We start from the raw sequence: 18,959 nt of genomic DNA, 5'->3' as shown, positions 1-18,959 counted from the left end.
TGGAACATGCATGATATATTTCAGATGCATGTGTTCTTGCAAGACAGAAACAAGAATAAAAAGCACAGGGTGTTAAGACACTGTGAGAGGAGGAAGAAAAAAAAGAGAAACTATGGCGAGTAGCACCAGCTGTGTGGCGCCCCGTGAGAATGGGGCCGCACTGGTGTGTGAACAAGGCGGATGGAGAGATGTTTGGTGATGAGGATGTTCCTGTTGTGAGCAAGTGGGCTAACCACTGCGGTTGAGCAGGGCACGTCCTGTCAGCTGTGACATTTAAACTCTCCCACACTGACTGGTTCGGCAAGGTTTCACAATGACTGACTGCGCGTGTGTGAGTGCGCGCGCATGCTTGGATGCATGCAGTGTCAGTCTGTGTCAGGTCACGAGCTGCAGGGGTCACAGGAGGTCATGCTCGGGTCACAGTCCGTCTGGCTCGAAAACGCTTTCACCTCTGCATGCCTGATTGATCCGCTCACATCAAACAAGCTGTGTGTGTGTGTGTGTGTGTGTGTGTGTGTGTGTGTGTGTGTGTGTGTGTGTGTGTGTGTGTGTGTGTGTGTGTGTGTGTGTGTGTGTGTGTGTGTGTGTGTGTGTGTGTGTGTGTGTGTGTGCGTGTGCGTGTGTCTGCCTGCGTGCGTGCGTGTGTGAATGCATGTGTGCGTGTGTGTTGCTCATCATGCGATGGATTAGGCTCAATGTTGTCTATCTGTTTTGATGATACCTTTTGAGTAGAAAGCAGAACTGCTCTCAACTAATTCATCACCTGAGAGATGATCTATCTTTGTGCCACAGCACAGATTTTTTTCTGTTTAGGATTTTTTGTGTGCAATTCACTAAAAATAAATAAATAAATCACAATAACATCTGACACTGGAAACGTGTTAATTTCAATAACAAACCCACCTCACCCTCCTTCTCTCTCTCTCTGCTCCAACAGGAAGAAGGAGTACATGTCGCGGCGCTTGTCGGAGATGGACCGGCTGCTGAGCGAGCGCCACCTCTTCCACGGCACCTCGGCCGACGTGGTGGAGGGCATCTGCAAGCACAACTTCGACCCCCGCGTCTGCGGCAAGCACGCCACTATGTTCGGCCAGGGCTCCTACTTCGCCCGCAAGGCCGTCTACTCCCACAACTTCTCCAAGCGCTCGCCCAAAGGAGTCCACTGCATGTTCCTGGCCAAAGTCCTCACTGGCAGGTGTGTTTGTGTGTGTGTGCGTGTGGGTGTTGTCATTAACAATATGACTGTCAGAATCATTTGTGTGTGTATTAGAGCCCGACCGATATGGATTTTTGGGGACCGATATTGATATAACAGACTTAAAGATTCCCATTTTTATTTTTTTGTCTCTCAATGATTCCATATATCGGTCGGACTCAGTTTTATTAGATATTCTAACATCAATCAAATACAGCCGGAGCTATTAAAGGGATATTTGGATATTTACCTTATTATTAGGGCTGCAACCAACGATTATTTTCATAAGTGATTAATCTGTTGATTAGTTTCTCGATTAATCAATTAGTTGTTTGGTCCATAATAATGTCGATCGTGTTTCCCAAAACCCCAAGATGATGTTTTGTTTTGTTTTGTCCACAAACCAAAGATATTTAGTTTACTGTCACAGAGGAGCAAAGAAACCAGACAATATTCACATTTAAGAAGCTGAAATCAAAGAATTTTGACTTGAATCGATTTCAAAATAGTTGGCGATTAATTTAGTAGTCGATTACTAATCGATTAATCGATTAACTGTTGCGGCTTTACTCAGTATAAATGATCATTCAGAGTTTCTGGTGTAGTATTTCTTATGTCTCTCAATGCATTTAATGTGATGCTGAGCTATCGGATTAGCACAGTCGGATTAGTTTATTTCTTCATACCAGTGACACATTGCTCTGGTTTGAGGTGTTGGCTGGATGGAACATAGTTTGGTTAATGCTAAATCAAGGCCTCGTGTGTCCAGCTCTTTATGAGAGTTTAATGTTTTCTAAATGTGTGTTTGACAAGTACCTTCCCTCTGGCACCACCTCTTCTTCAAGTTTTTAACTGATCCCACTCACTGTGAGTTATTTCACATTAAATACACCCAAAAACACATCATGGCAATTCATTTGGATCAATGAAAGCCGTGCCGTGCACGAAGCTGGACCAATCTCGTCAAATCTGAGGCCACACATGCGAAACAGCTGATTGGGCCGAACCCGTCATCCATCATTAGCTTTGTTATGCTGCAGCAGACCGTCTGTGGTGTGCGCACACAACCCCACGCACAAGCCCCCTCTGCTCCGGACCTGGGATCAATCTGCCCCACGGCACCGGCAGAGACATTGCTTCCAGACCCGGTTCTGTAAAGCAGTTATCTGTGCAATGTGATTAACTTTCCTTTGTGAAACTGTGTCTGGCGCACAGACTCCTGACGGTCATACCTACTCTGTCTTTGTCTGTAGCTTAAAATGTTCTTATTTCTTATTTCGTGTATATGTTTTATTTACGACCCTCAGAGGAAGCGGTTACACAGACTGGTGGATTATGGGTCTTTAGGGCTCCACATGAATATTTAAGAGAGGAAAAAACAAACAGGTTCAAATGGGCTGGCTTATTCCATACACTTATTGTACATTCATTTCATGCACTTAGAGGGTGCCCTGAAACCGAAGGAACAGCGGTCTTGTAATCATACATTTTTTAAGTTTTCTTTCAGATGGTAAATTTTTCCTTTGTTGATCCAGACTCGCAGACATGGAATTTAAATCTGTTCGCAGCATATTTCTTTTGCTCATGAAAATGAGGAAATGCAAAGTCTGACCATACAAAGTCGGAGCCACAAACCTAACCTCGTCTCTCCATCCTCCCTGTTGTGTCTGCGCAGGTTTACTGTAGGAAATCCCTCCATGCGACGGCCTCCACCCATCAACCCCCGCGACCCCTCCAGTGACCTCTACGACTCCTGTGTGGACAACTGGGTGGACCCCCAGATCTATGTCATCTTCAACGACGACCAGAGCTACCCGTACTTTATCATCCACTACGAGGAGGTACCCAGCACTGTGGCCGTCTAGCCCCCGTGGATCAGACTGGAGCCGCCTGTAATTTGCAAATACTCATTCATAGTTTTGCTTCGGTCTGTTGAGGCGTCAGATCGGTGGAGTTTGCCGCCTCCGACGAAAAGGAACAAATTTAGACGCAATCAAAAGCTGAAATTTGGTGTATTTCCATGTCTATTTAAATCACCTTGTTAGACTAATCGTCTCGCATCTGCTGCAGATCAAAACAAAACCTATGAAATTATTTGCAAATGCTAAAAATGGTTCCTGGTCCAATAGTCAAACTGGATCCAACCAGACTAGACCGCAGTTAGGAACAACCAGACACAAACAGGACTAGCAAAGGATGGCGCCTGTTTTCATCCGGTGTGCAGAAAGTGGATGACAGCTGGCAACAGCTGCAGCGCACTGGACTCAAATAACACAGTTTGTTCATCTAGTTTTAAAAAGGAGCCTTGTGATGATCATCGGACACAGGAGGATCTAAGCTACCTTAATATTCTGGAGGAGAAAGAAAAACAAACCTAGTCCCCTTATCATTTTGACCTAGTCGTATGGCTGTATATGAACTCAGATCCACATCAGGACAGTTAGCATCGTGCCAGTACTGTGAATGACCAACTGGACGTTTTTATTTTTCCCGAGGAAGCAGAAACCAACCAGTCAGAGGCTTCCAAAGAGAAACCGAGGAGTCACGGACCCCCCCCATCATTCTCTTGCAACAAAAAAAAATCAAAAAAAATAATCATAGTGAGTGTTTACCCAGCCTCCGGCCCATATGTTTGTTTTTTTATTCAAGTCTATGTGCTGCGTGTGTGAATCATTTTAATTTAGTGGACATGAATCTTGTGGCCTCTTCAACCATGTGGACTATGGACGTGAGTTTCAGTGGGACTTTTCCAAATGGACATCCGCAAAAACCAGAAACCTCCAGGAAGAGGTTTCACAACAAGCAAGTGCTGTTCGCAGTTGGCAATTTTTTATTTTTTTTGTCCTCAACATTTTTTTTTGTTGTTGTTGTTGGATTCCTCGGCAGGGGACTGAAGAGTGTATAGTTTCCCTCCTGAGACTTGACGATGATGCCGCAGCTGCGGCAGCACTTTAGCGTTTTGTCAGCGAACCCCCTGAAACTCATCTCTCCCTCTCTCGGACTGCTCTCTGACTCAGAGGCGGCAGACAAACTGTACAGACGTTCTCTGTTTATATTTGAACTGTGTGCCTTTTGTTCATAAAAATGTTTATTTATGTTAGTTTAATGTAACATTGATTAAATAAAAGAAACTAAAAGAGAAAAACGACCAACTGGTGAATGTGGTGTTGCATTTAAATCTTTGTAAATTCAGATTCATTAGTCAAAGTATTATTTTTTCTTTCCCTGTAATCAATAGGCAAATCCAAAATGGCTCTTACAGGACTTCTATGGAGGAGGATTTAATTTGGTCACTGCAAAATAAGCAAAATATAGACTTCATTCATTAGACTCTAATTTAGGAAAGTGCATAAAATCAACTCCATGATCCCGTCTAAACACAAAAAACATTTTTTTAGTTTTTACATTTTGCGGGAAATATGCTTATACGCCCTCTTGCCAAGAAGAGAAAATCCATACCAAACTCGCATATGTACGGTAAACATGAGGCTATTGGCAGGAGATGGCTTAACTTAGCTTAGCTTAGCTTATCATATCCAAATACACACATATATATATATATATATATATATATATATATATATATATATATATATATATATATATATATAAGTTGAGTTAAAATAACAGTGTTTTTCAGATGTTTATATACCGTACATGTTTGCTTAACTATTTTCAGTTGGCAGATTACTGCATTGGGAACGTGCAAAAATAACGGCACACTGGTGAATATGAGTTCATGTAATAATCAAAGTGTTCCCTTACACAACTCGCGGCCTTTAAAACTTAACAGTGAAAAACGTGAGCACTGTTATTATAACTGTGGGCCGCGTGCTGTCGCTTCTACGTGATAAGTACGTTGGGATCATTTGATTGTTTTGTTCCTGTCTTGGTCAGGTGGTATTAAAATCTCATGTTCAGCCCTCCCTCCCTCCCTCCCTCCGTCTGCCACCCCACACCCACGTGCCCACCAACCCCCGCCAGTGTATTATCTGAGCGCCATGTCTAATGCGGTCCAGAGGGAGGCCGGGCAGAGGTAACCGTCTGTCCCGGCCCAGAGACAGCTCACATGGGGCAAACAGCAGACCTCAACACCCTCTTCCTCCTCCTCCTCCTCCTCCTCCTCCTCTGCTGCTCATTCACTTCTCATTCTTCCCCCCCGTTCGTATCTTTCACCTCATCTGTTGTCTGTCTGTGCCCAATCCTTTTATCTAGCTTTCCTTTCTCTCTCTCTCTCCCCGGCTTGTTTTCATTTGCAGGTTTCATTTGTTCCCAGGGCCACGGCTACCTTTGAGGACAATGTGCTCATGTCCTCAGAATTTCATTTTCATTCTTTTTTATCTTTTTTGTGCATTTGGTGGAAGTTTGCATTTTGGAAAATACACGTATCTCATTCTCACTGCTCACAGTCACACATTGGTGACCTATTCCTTTAAAAACACGTCGGTCGATGTATTTGCTGATTCAAGTATCTGAAGAATCTATATGCTTAAATTCCACTTCCTTCAGACCAGCAAAATAACAGATAATAATAATAATAATAATAATTGTAATTATAATAATAATAGACATTCCAAATTCTTATGTTAAATGTATTATTTTGAAAAATACAAATAATGATAATAATTAATAATAATCAAGGTGGTATCTTAGCAAAAAACAAATCACAGATAAATATGAGCATTTGAAAAGTTGTACCTTTAATCAGAAGAAGAAAAAAAACAACTTCATCTATGTTTATGTGGGGTGTCCTCATCCGTCAGAGGGTTTTGTGCCCCCCCCCCCCCCCCCCCCCCCCGCCCTGCCTCGGGTCAACATGTCGCATTGTGGCGGAGGGGTGAGGGGGGACGGGAGACAGGAAGAGGAGGAGGAGGAGGAGGAGTTATTTGCTCTGTTCGTGCCTCCTCGCTGAGCTGCGTGCCTGTCTGCTCCTCTCGTGTGCATGCAAGATCGCGCAGGTTGCCCTCTGTTTGCCCCCATCTCTCTCTCTCTCTCTCTCCCTCCCTCCCCCTCTCTCTCCCTCTTAATCTCTCTCACAGCCTGTCATTCTCTTTCCCCTTTTTCCCTCTCCTTTCCTATCTCCTTTTTCCAACCTGCCCCCTCTCATCAGCTCTTAGCAGCCTAAAATCCTTTTGCCCTCTCATCTTAATGATTCTACCCTCCTCTCCCTCCCTCTGTCTCTCCCTCCCTCTGTCTCTCTCTCCCTCTCTGTCTCTCTCTCCCTCTCTGTCTCTCTCTGTCTCTCTCTCCCTCTCTGTGTGAGTCATGCAGCGGGCACTGGTTGGGTTTATTTGCCTGACTGCCCTCCAGGAATTGCTGCTGGCGCACAGCAAAGCACAGAAACTACTTTGTAGACCTGCTGGTCGAGGTTAGAAGACGAGAGGAAGAAATAAGATGGAGAGAAGTTGTGTACTGAGGGGACAAGAGGAGAGCAGAGATGAGAGAGACAATGGAAGCACACAGGGGAAACAAACAATGAGGGGAAATGAGGTTAATTTATAACTGTTAGTGAGTGTGTGTGTGTGTGTGTGTGTGTGTGTGTGTGTGTGTGTGTGTGTGTGTGTGTGTGTGTGTGTGTGTGTGTGTGTGTGTGTGTGTGTGTGTGTGTGTGTGTGTGTGTGTGTGTGTGTGTGTGTGTGTGTGTGTGTGTAATCTCACACTGCTACTTCCACATCTAAAGTAAGACCGAAGAGAGACCGGGCGTCTAAGACACACCCAAATAATTTTGGATGGATTCATTATTCATCATGGATGGATTCATTATTCAGAGTCTCATTGTACATTAGGTTCCAATGTGCACACACACATATCAATTTGAACCGAGCTCATTAAACTTTCCGGTCTAAATTATTCAAAGTGTAAAAAAGGGGTTTTCGCTGTAAAGGAACGAGACACTTTCGTAGCACACAGTTGATTGAGCGTCAGGGATTGTAGACTTGTCGTAATATTTCAACTTCTACCAGACGATGCTGTTATAAGAGGAGAAAAGCAGCAGAACATTCCCTCAGTGAATCTGCTGCACAGCGACGGACCGAGCGCGCGCACACACGTTTTCTTCACGTGAGAAACACTTGCTGAGAAAGTCAAACACATGTAAAGTCAGAGTCCACCAACACTGACGAATTTCACCCGTAAAATTATGTATTTGCAGGAAACGTATTGATCGGTGTTTATAAAATGAAGCAATTTAAAAAGTCACTTTGCATTAGTTTAATTTTCAGTAGGTTTATTTTCGGAAAGGGGTTTTTTTGCACATAAAATGATGACCTACACAATTTCTTCTATGTTTTCTATTGTTCTCTATTATATATTAAGTATTCAATATGATATAATCGTGTCATTTTTACCTTTATTACTAAAATTGAGCTCAACACTAAATTGTAAAAGAGTAGCCTACCGTACTCCCCCCCCCCCCCCGAACTTGTCTTTCTTTGATCATGAGACCGATTTTCAAGTTTTAATTTTAATCTTTAATGCTTCAAATCCAATGAAGTTTTTGGAATCGCACAACTTCAGTACTTTAATTAATTAATTAAAAACACAAGTATTGCATTTCTCAGAATTCAATGGTATTTTTTTTTTTCTGTTGTTGCAGTGTTTACGATTTTAAAATTGAGCTTTCAGTGACTCCTTTTTTCTCTGTTCGGGTCGTCTCTGCTTCTCTGTTCTGCTCGGCCAAAACTCTCCACACAGGTTTTTCCAACCTCAGCCCCGTACTTCCGGCTTAAATCTTTTTCATATTGCTCTAATATCTCTGTCACTCACACACACATACCGGCATGCATGCAGACACGCATGCACACTGGTGCTCCCATACATGTGTTTATTTTTTACACACACGCACACACGCGTATCTGAAATAGCTGAGCTTTGGTCTGTATTAAAACCAAATATCTTTGTGCCTCGTCTCTCACACGCATGTGTGAATAAACACGCGGACATGCATGCACATATGAATCCATGCACACACACACACACACACAAACACACACGCAAGCACACACACACACACACACACACACACACACTTCCTGCATCAAGCCCACTTCCATATTGCTCCGGCGATGCCCAGCTGCAACCAATGAACATTCCAGTTTCCGTCTTTTTTTTTCTTCTTCTTCTCCCTTTGCTCTCTATCATTTCAAATTTCAGCTCTAAGCCTTTAAGAAACTCAGCTGCCAAATATGGTCGGGCTTGTGTCATGAACTTTGCGCGACCTTCTAAAGCGTCACAGAGATCGTGACCTTTAAGACCCCGGCCTCGGGCGGAGCTTTAGGCACCGTTTTTGCATGAACACGGAAAAAGATGAGCGCAGTGCGTTCGCACACGATCCCCTGGTAAATCTGAGAGGGGGCTTATGACCCACATGTCTTCTGATCATTTAGTGGCTCGTATTACTGTTTCTGCATCCTTTGGTTCGTCGCTTTCTAATCACCTCCAGCTCCTATTTCTGTTGTCTCATTATTTTTCTTTTCTTGTTTTTTCCTGTCATTTTACTACTTCCCCTTAACACTGTAAAAGATTTAGGAAACGGCGTCGAGTGGTAATTTACTCCAGCCAGCAAGTTGTTTTTTTTAATTTCATAACAGGTGGTAGAAGGCCCTGAAAGCTAACAGGCCAAACGGACACGCAAAAGGTTCACCTGTCTTCGCTCGCAAGACTGTTGGTTGGTTAAGTTCACCACAACGGATGATGATTCTTGTGAAAAAGGGAACTTTGAAACTTCCCAAAAACCTTTAGACAAGGGGGTTTGCATCTTGTGTTTGTCATGTGAAACCACACCGACAAAAAAGAAGCAGGTAACACCGGTGCCTGTGCCGAGACTCGGCATGATAGTCAGAAACGATAATGATACCAAACCCCCCCCCCCGAGCCCCTGGAGTCTGATTTCCTTCCTTTTGGGAAGGTGTTGACATCTCCCTCTGGTGCGACCCCGTCCCACTGTGTGGCGAGCGGTGTCATGACGAGACATGAAAGTAGAAAGGAAAAAAAGAACAACATCACTAAACTGAGCGGATACGAAGCGAAGGGAACTCTGTCTCCGTGAGTTTGTCCGACGTCTGCCGACATCTAGGCGCGGTTCAGAGGACTTGAGTCCGGCAGGGAGGGGGACAGGAGACGGTCACAAGGAAGGAGGAGGAGGAAGATTCAAATCAAAGTGAACTAGTCCTTTAGTAGTACTGGAGACGTATGCGGTGGTGAACATGCGCGATGGCTTCTCGGTTCTCAGGTTTGCGGGTCTGGTAACGTTCAGCAGTGACTGTAGGTCAGAGCTGGACAGTAGTAGTGTTCAGTACACGCACACACACACACACACACACAGTGTGCGGATTAGGCGGCGAAAACACTCTAACGGGCTAATTGGATTTGCAAATCTCTGACTCTAAGGTTGATGTCAACACCCCGTGCTCGTAAAGTGTGAATGATGCCAGTTTGAATATCTCTTTTTTTTTCGTGGGTTTTGGCTTGGGATCTGGCATGGCCCCAACACCACAGCTGTCCCGCCGGGTCCGCAGAACATTATCATACTCGCATTGTGTTGTGATGACAGACCTGAGCGGTAGCGACATGTTGATGTCGCTGTGCGCGCACTGTTCTGCTCCATCACTGAGAAGCGAGTTCAAAGAAGCTATTGCCACCCGACGTGTCGGCTTTGGAAGGAAAAGGGCTCCTCGATATGCATGCGGGGCACTGGGCCTCATTTTTACTGAATGAATGGCAGTAGTGCAACGGGGCCAGACACACCTCAGGAAAATGTTAGTAAAGAAATTGCTATCTAAGAGTAGATAGAGGGAGGAAGACGTGACCGTTTGGCAGATCTCCTTGTATGCAAACAAATGTATGCAAAGTTGCACATTTAAGCAAATGTTGAAACCATGTGAAGATATGGAATGTCGAAACTCTGCTAAGATGCTGCTCTTTGTGTTCTGTATGCCATGATACGCTGACGAGGAAACTACAAGCGTGGAAAACGTAGGTTTCCACCATTCCCCGAAAAAACCTCCCTCTCTCTTTTGCCGCGTTCTCTCATTCCAATGCGCGAGAGTCCGGCGGCCTCCGATCCAACCCGTGTATAACGCGGCCTTTCGAGGAAGAAAGACAGGAAAGGCGGCTTCTTATATGGAACTTATTCAGTGTCCTTCGACATTCTCACACACGAGTCCAAGGACGTGCATTTATGTGTGTGTGTGTGTGTGTGTGTGTGTGTGTGTGTGTGTGTGTGTGTATCCATGTGTTTTCATGTGCATCTGTCTGTTTGAAGTTCAAAAGGTTAATTGTGCCATATGGAGTGTGCGTGCGTGCAGGCGCACGCATGCCAGTATGCATGCAAAGCAAACTCGTCTGTGGCGAGTTCAAAAGGTTAGCCGTGCCACGGCGCTGTGGATCCTGCCTTAATAATTGAGGCTTAACAAGCACATGTTAAAACATCATGATCCCCTCTCGCAGTCAGTCATGGCTCAGACATGAGAGCGGCGAGAGAGCAGCTTGTTTGTATAAACTCAATTATTCACCACTTCACGTGCCCAAAGTGAACCGGGCCTCGTCTCTCACCCACCTGGAAACTTCCCCCCTGTAGTCGTGTTTATTACTGACAGTCGTTTGAACACATTGGTTTTTTTAATTGTTCGTTCTTCATATATTTGAATTATTTTTTTTTAAATTTAAAAAGCACACACGCTCACACGTTCTCCTCAGAGGGGGGGCGTGACATTTCTTTCAACCGCACCGAAGAACTTGGAATCTGATTTGACTCTCATGCCAGGACGGTACACATGCGCAAAGTCCCATCTTGATAAACACTCACCCCTGTGTTGTCTGGTGCTGAACACTGAGTCATAAACCAGCAGGACGGGTCTGAGAATCAAAGGGATTTTGAAAAAATTGGCAAACCTCTTTGCATCTAATGATACATTTTAAGATCTCTTCCTAGTGTCTCTTTTAGGGCACGGCCATATTTGGAATCGGTATCCGCTGTTGCGCAATGGACAGCACAATGAGCAGGTGGCGTTGTTCTTATTTTTCCTCCTGTTCTCTGGATTACATGTTCCGAATGTTACGTGCAACCAGACAGGCTCGCCTGGCGATTGTCTCTCACACTACACACGTTAAAATTGACAACCCACAGGTCTTACTATTGGATTAAAGGTCGAACACATACTTTAATATTCACAGAAGGAGACATGTCATGTGTAACAGATTGCATTAAAAACATGTAATCTGAAATATAGTTATTTTTTGTTTTCTTTGTCTCCATTTATTTATACTGCTGAGTGGAATCTGATTACGTTGGTAATCAGGTTATGTGATTCAAACGATTCTTAATGTGACTTTCCCCAACCCTCAACATTATGTTGTTTCCTTGTGTGTGCGTGCGCGTGCATGCGTGCGTGTGTGTACAGTGCAAACACACACACACAATGCAATTTTTTCAGCGCAAGCCAGCAACACCTCAGCGCCGCGAGCCCCGGGTGTGCTGTGCCAAAGCTCATTCCCATGGTAACACTTTCGAAAGTTCAGCAGCCACGTGGTCGCCGTCCAACACGTTCCGACGCAATGTCCATTCACATGGGGATTTGCAGAAGGAATATGCTCATCCCGTCCGCCCATTCAGACCGGGTCATGTGGAGCTGTGGCTGAGAACACAATGTGCGGTGAGGGAGGGGGGGGGGGGGGGGGGGGAGGAGGGAGGGAGGGAGGGAGGGAGAGAGAGAGGGAGAGATTTCTCTGGGTGTTCGGTGAGCCTACATCTGGGGATTTAGGGTCCGGGAGGAGTGGGAGGGAGAGAGGGAGGAGGCAGGAAGGGTGAGGGCCAGCAGGGGCTCATTCCCAGTGTATACAGGTGGAATTAATGGGAAGCAACAGGAAAAGGCTGAATGTGTGTGCACCTCCCTCAGGCCTCAAGGATTACAGCCTCATGCACACACACACGCACACACACACACACACAGGCTTTTCACAACTCAGAGTTCTTCATCTGTCCGTTGCGCTCAGACACTTTTGAATCTCTCACACCCACGACGTTGTAAATCTTCTCCGCCCGTTTATTTACCCAGACGCTAGTACACCTCAAACAATTAGGCCACACAATGACAAAAAATTCCGCCCGTTTGCCAAAAATGACAACTGGCGATGAATCAGCGCACCCATCCTACTTTGACATCATGTCCCGCGCTGCTTCTTAATGGCCGCTCCCGGCATGATAAATGAACTTGTATGTCCTGTTCCTCCATCAGAGTCTGCAACCGAGACTAAATGGGTTAGAGTCTATTCTCGTACCCGAGAAAGGAACAGAAGCTCCTCTGCTCCGTGGAAGGAACCATAGTGCCCACACAGTTGTAATTTTATTCATAAAGCACATTTCACCGCACAGAAACTCTGTGCGCTCTACTTTCAAACGCAGCAACGAGTAACAGGGCGGCGTGTCTTTGGAATGGAGTGTTTTTTTGAAAGATTGGCTTGTGCCTTTAACACCTTGATAGATTATAGGTTTCAATGAATAGTTACAGATAAGATTTAACTAGCTACCCATCGTCCAAAATCCCAGTTTGAACAAGCCCATGTTGTCATTAGTGAACATTCTGTAACGATTGACAGTGGTTATAATTAGTGTGTAGTTGATTACACATAACACAACATCCCTGTGTTGGAGGAGTGGCTTATTATTTCATGCTTGGTTGAAATAACTGCAAGGCTAATTGTATATTGGTTACATGGAACATTTTCACATGCAAGTTGAAAACCTAAAATGACTAATTCGACAAAAATGCACTTCTTATTACAGAATTAAATTTCATCGCAGGGGCTGAAATAAAAAAGATAAAAAACTCCTCAGCATTCAAAAACCATTTTACTCCCGTCACAGGTCTAACTGCAAACAATTCCCCTCGCAAATAGTTTCTGCCGCAAGAAATAGTTGCTTTGACAACTGTGCACAACAAACTCTGTGAATAACCCAGAGTGACCGGGACTGGACTGAATCGGAGGAGAAATTACAGTATGCCAATGTTGCCGCGGGCGACACAGATGAGCCCAAACATATGCTTCACTCATGATGAAAGAAAAATCAACGGGATGGAAGTACTGGTAGTAAGCTGGGAATCATTCATCTATTGTAACAGATTCGTAACTCAGACTTCATTGTTCAATCATCCAAATCTTGTTGAAAATACCAATAACCGGAACTGTCAGAATGTCCTGCAGGATTAGACTTCATAATATACATGCGCTTATTCTGCAGCGAGCGGCGTGCAGAACAAACAGAGAGAAAGAGAGAGTCACCATTTCCTGTCCTGTGGGGAGCATTTCGCCGGAGGAAGAGTGGGCACCATTGTGGGTGGAGGTGCAGGGTCTGGAGGGTGTGAGGCCTGTGTACGTGCAGCGTGGTGAGTGTGATGGAGGTGGGGACGAAGGAACAGGATGCACAGCCCCTGAGGAATGTGTACAGCCTGGTGGCACGTCTGGGACACTCGTCCCTCCCTCCCTCCCTCCGTCCTCTGCACCACTTTCACTGCTCCCTGTTTTCTGTCCCTCAACCTCCTCCCCTCCGCTCTGCTGCCGCCGTCCCATCGCTCCCTCCTCGCTGGGACAGCGGTCACCCAGGCAGGAAAGAGGGAGACCTGCCGGCTGAGATAGTGAGGGGAATTACAGGAGAGAGGATGTGACTGAAGGAGACTGGTGGCCGTCAGATTGGAGGACAACAAAACAAAAAAAGGGTCAGAGAGGATTGCCATGGATGGGAGCGTGATGGATAGAGAGAGACAGAGATAAGCGCAGTGAATTGGACAGAATATATGATCTTATTATCACTCCGCGCCCTGAAACGACTGCAGGCCGGCGATGCCGCGGCTCAGTGCAACGCGCCACATCTCGCTGCCACGGCCGTGAGTCATATCGCACGGGGGATCTCGGGGGAGTCCTACGCAAAACGACTTCAAGCGGTTCTGCCGCGGTGACCTTTGTCGCGCCGCTCCTCTTCCTGGAGAGTCCCTTGAAAGAGGAGAAATCACAAAGATTATCTTTAACAGAAACCATATCCAACAACGTGTAACTTTATCTTTCTATGTTGCCCGTGCGCTTTTTCCCTCCTGTGTCGCTGCATCGCCTCAGTATCAGGCTGGAGCTCTTTCTTTTTTTTGTTGTTGCCTGCAGGCATGTTCCCTTTCCATCCATTTCGTCCACATTCTTTTCCCATGTAAAAACTCCACTATTTCACTCTCACACCCCCTCCCCAAAAAAAAAGGAGGAAAAAAAACAAACAGCTGCTCACCATTCGTCCTGATTATCCTGGAGACCAGAGGAGAACAGACCATGTAACAGAACAAGCACAGACTGCACTTTATGAACTGTGCTGCACGCTGCGTAGCTGCGACTGGCTAACCAGCCGCAGCAGGCCTGCATTCCTGCCCTCTGCAGTCAGCGCCGCAAGCTCTGCACCCTGCTTCGTGATCTGGAGCTGAAGTGGCCCGACTTTCATGTATATACTATAAAGTTTGAAAGGCTCAAAGCTACAGTGTGTAATATTTGGATGAACTCTTTCACCGACGTTGAATATGTTGTCCGTATCTGTGCGTTCATATATGTGCAGTCAGCTGCAACAAAGAACCGATGTGTTGTTCGTCGACCTTAAATTAGTTAAATAAAGTCACATCAGGTGGACCCGACTCCGTGTCTGCTACGTCGTGTCGAGTACGCTTGGTGCACAAAACGGTCCAGCGTACGTCGCATTCGCGTTGAGTTTTCAGACGCTGCCAGGGGGGGGGAAACGGAAATGGTGGCAGCGGCGCACCACCAGAAAGTGTCCCCCGTCGGTCGCTCCGTTGGCTGCGGTTTGCAACTTTTACCACCGGATGCCGCCAGAAAATTACACACTGGGGCTTTAAAGTGAACAAGTTAAGACAATTTTTGACTTTAAGTTGAACAAACTTGATACATTTGTGTATTACCAATAGTAGTATGCAATTTTATATGTATACATATGATTGATTAAAAACCAATATCACCCGATGCCTGGGGGTGTAACTCACCCAACGATGCATCCAAACCTTGGCAACGGGCCTCGGAGCTGTCAGGGCCCCCAATCATCTGATATTGGTTTGGCAGTCACGATGTCCCGCCTGATTGAACTGCACACACACACACACACACACACACACACACACACACACACACACACACACACACACTGTAGATTGACAAGGTGCTAAAGGTGGGGGCTCAGAGTCTGGTACTCTGGCAAATATCCTACACACCCTAAACAAGGGAGATATGGAGGGGGAGTAATACCAGGCCTTCCCGGAACAGGTTGCTGTATTCCCCGGGGGGGGGGGGGGGGGGGGGCGAGTCTACCTGCTCTGTGTCTAATCCAAACGCTCTTGGCTCTTCTCCGTTGTGGAGGGCCGCGGGTGTTCCAGGTCCTTTTCACTGACTCAGTATTGAGCTGTGTTTGTACTCACAAGCGAAATGTTGTTGACTGACAAACACAGCCGCCCGGTAAGACGGTGTTTGTGGGACAAAGTGGAAACCTGCATGATTGGCAGAATACATATTGTGTATAGCATGTTGTGATGGACTATATTTATATAGTGCTTTTCTAGTCTCACCCGCCACACAGAGCGCCTTTTCCTGTCACGTTCACACACGGCTGGAAGAGACGTCGGAGGCAATTTAGGGTTAAGTGTCTTGTTCGAGGACACATCAGCATGCGAAACTAAAAGGAAGCCGGGATCGGACACGACTCTACCTCCTGAGTCACAGTGGCCCTATAGCTTCTGATCAAATAACTTTAAATAACTAAAACAATACTCTTATAAAAGGCAAGATTAGATTGTGTTATAACACAATAGAAGGCCCGCTTGGTCATTTCACGATATGATTCCTTTGTTCTCTCGTTTCGAATTCTTGCATCTGTTCTGACATCTGGAACAACACTTCCCACATTATACATGCCCAGAAAAACAAACACCAGGTTATGACTGTGGTGCGGTGGGAGATATCGCCGCCTGGCGCTGCTCCATTGTCTTTTCTTTTACATTTCTGTCCTTTTCTTGCCCTTGAACCAGATGTCCCCGGCTGCAAAACAGCATATCCACACCAGTTTCATGGCAACCGCTCTGTGGCTGGCCCTGAGCCCTTTGGGTTATAAAAAAAAAAGGAGTTTAATGTCATAATGCTCAACAATTTGAGCGTTATGTTTAATCCCTTTCTTTAGCGGACGTGGAAGAGGGCGACACCACTGGTTGCAAACGGAGTCTGTTTCTAAAGAAGTCTATGAGAAATCATTTTCCTGAGGAGTTTATGGGCCTATAATCTCTAGTTTCAAGTCCCCTTCCTCACAGCATGACGATCACCTGTTAAATCACGTTCCCATTCAGAGTCAAATAGACGATAAAGCGCGTGACTGTTTGATTGACAGCTTGAACTGTCCAATGGGTGCATGGTTGCTCTCAACCCCTGCGAAACGGCCCCCTGCAGTTATTTCTACAGATAAACCAAAAGAGATTTAACATGATATTTACTGAGCGTGAGGTGCTGGTGGGTGGGCGTTGTTACGTGTGGACAGAGCCGGGCTAGCTGGTGGTCGTACTGACGTTTACCTGACAGTAGTGGGGGGGGGGGGGGGGGGGGGTATCAAGCGGTCCTTTAAAGTATCCCTTTTTTTTACTTAAAGCCAAAGCAGCTACAAGAGCCGACCTCAAACCTGCACTTACTCTGTTTAGCAGCTCAACCACTCTCTGAGATGAGGCAACATTTCCTTCTTCCCTCCCCGTGGACATATCAGCACCATCGGACCACACACGCTGCCTGACAGGTGAGAAGCAGGTGGGAGAGCCGTGGGTGTCGTTCCCTCGAGTGGCGCCGATGAAAGGCCCGGGGGCCGACGCCCGGCGTCCGTCCTCCCTCTGATCCGACTCCTGCTCCTGCGTTGGTGTGAATCGGCCCTCGGCTCCAAGGGCAAGCAAAAAGGGAAACGGCAGCAGGTTGTCAAGGCAACACGGCGGCCACACACGTAGGAGTACACACACACACGCACAGGTGATGTGTGTAGTTTGCCGAGTGCACACCAGTGTGTGGTGAATACGTCACCGTGGTTCTGTTTGCAGCGTGAATGCCGGCGGGCTGGAACTGAGGGACCTTTCACGACGTCTCGCTGATGAGTGGGAATCTAAAGTTGGCATCGCGCAGCAAGCTTTATTTACACAACGCTGTATCTTTAGTCTCACGGCCAGTGTCCCACTTTGACTCAGACGTGGGAAATGACGTCGTGGGCCCAACGCTGCACCAGAAAAATCACACCCTCCGTCGACATTTCTGCTGAGGTCATGTCAGTGTGTCTTCGTCTGTTTCGTATTAGCTCTCTGCGATAGCGCCGAAGGAGTTTTGAATGTGCGACTGCGTGGACTTCTCCTGTGAACGGGGCTCTGTATTCTCAATAACAACACATTTGTCATTGCGTCGCTCCTCCTTCTCAACCTCTGAGGAATGTGGCTTTGATAATCTGTCATCTCTCTCTCTCTCTCTCTCTCTCTCCGTCATGTGTCATTGATGTGTCGTTCTCCCCGAGAGCCCTGAGATAGTTTTAATGGCTGGGCGTGCCCCGCGCTTCACATGCAAATGTGGGAAAAGTAACAACCAGGCGAAATCAAGAGAAAGATTCAAAACAAATGCCTAATTAGTAGCTGGGGATTCAAATGAAGCCAACAACACCACAACCAGTACAGCAAACAATTGTGTGATGGGGACTCGAGGGAGGGAGTGAGAGTACATGTCAGGTTTTAGGGATGTGTTAATGTGCACTTTGTGGTACCAAAAGAATGCATTCAGAGCTGAATTAGGGGGTTGTGTGTGTGTGTGTGTGTGTGTGTGTGTGTAGCCGTATGTGTTAATTAAGTATGATCCGCAGCGAGCACTACAGACGGGGAATCTGGCTCTGGGACGGCTCAAATGCAAACACCTTGCCTAGCCATGCAAAAGATCAGTCTGACACCGTCTAGTTCAGCTCTCACTGGAAGATTTAATGATCAAAGGATTATAATCTGATTTTGGATCGGAGCCTGGGATGAAGTAAAGATTAATTTGCTAGATGTTAACAACAAAGAATAGATTAGACAGGTATAGTGAGACAAGGATGGAGAGACTGAAGGATGTGCGGTATCTCAAGCCTGAACCTATTTGGCCATATGGAAATCCCCCCCCCCCCCCCTCCCCCCTTACTGTATTAAGACAGGAAATGCTCCGCCTGAGTGTTGGCAGCCCCACCAGAGTAAACAACAGACAACACAATATTAATAGCTAAATTAAAATGGATTATTTTTTTTATATGAGCAGGAACCAACATCCCTGTACGCCCTCCGAGTTCCCAGTCCTAATAAAGCCCCCGGTCTGATCTAATTTGTTCGCTCTGCGTGTGTTTCTGTTCAGAGTGATCTTGATTAAGACACACGCCCTGCAAAGGGCCGGACCAACTCCTTATCTCACAGCAAGGAAGTGAGGAAGGAACCATCAACACTGACACAAAGGGCGGGCCACTTGCGACGTGAGGCGGCCTTGTTTTGATTTGTACAGTTTTTTCCATGAGGTCTAGAATTACATTTATTTTGATGCCCAGGGAGCTATCCAAACTCTTGTGTATATATATATATATGTATATTTTAAAATCTGGACACTGAGTGTGACGACGTGTACATGAGTCAGGTGCTGCAAGGACCAAACAGCAAATTATAGTAAACACTATATATATATTTATATAAATCCTGATCATGTAAAC

At 46.0% G+C, this 18,959-nt stretch overlaps 1 protein-coding gene and 1 long non-coding RNA gene across 4 annotated transcripts in view; one reads left to right on the top strand and one right to left on the bottom strand.

Moving 5' to 3' along the window:
* Positions 1-4,343, top strand: part of LOC118299042 (TCDD-inducible poly(ADP-ribose) polymerase) — a 32,503-nt gene extending 28,160 nt beyond the window's left edge. For all 3 annotated transcript variants that reach the window (XM_047335557.1, XM_035622419.2, XM_047335556.1), the window contains exons 6-7: positions 938-1,195; positions 2,871-4,343. In XM_047335557.1, the coding sequence (XP_047191513.1) occupies positions 938-1,195; positions 2,871-3,060 (448 nt within the window). In that variant the 3' untranslated portion in view covers positions 3,061-4,343. The remainder of the gene's footprint in view (positions 1-937; positions 1,196-2,870) is intronic.
* A 7,920-nt stretch (positions 4,344-12,263) lies between these two features.
* On the bottom strand, positions 12,264-17,690 carry LOC118299467. The gene is made up of 3 exons (XR_004789861.2): positions 16,903-17,690; positions 15,220-15,318; positions 12,264-14,182 (listed from the first exon to the last, which is right to left on the bottom strand). It is a non-coding gene; the product is annotated as an uncharacterized LOC118299467 (long non-coding RNA).
* Positions 17,691-18,959: the final 1,269 nt, after the last annotated feature.

This window comes from Scophthalmus maximus, chromosome 11, assembly GCF_022379125.1.
Source record: "Scophthalmus maximus strain ysfricsl-2021 chromosome 11, ASM2237912v1, whole genome shotgun sequence".
Lineage (NCBI taxonomy): Eukaryota > Metazoa > Chordata > Actinopteri > Pleuronectiformes > Scophthalmidae > Scophthalmus > Scophthalmus maximus.
The sequence above is the reverse complement of the archived record's forward strand: the minus strand, read 5'-3'. Positions and strand labels throughout refer to the sequence as shown.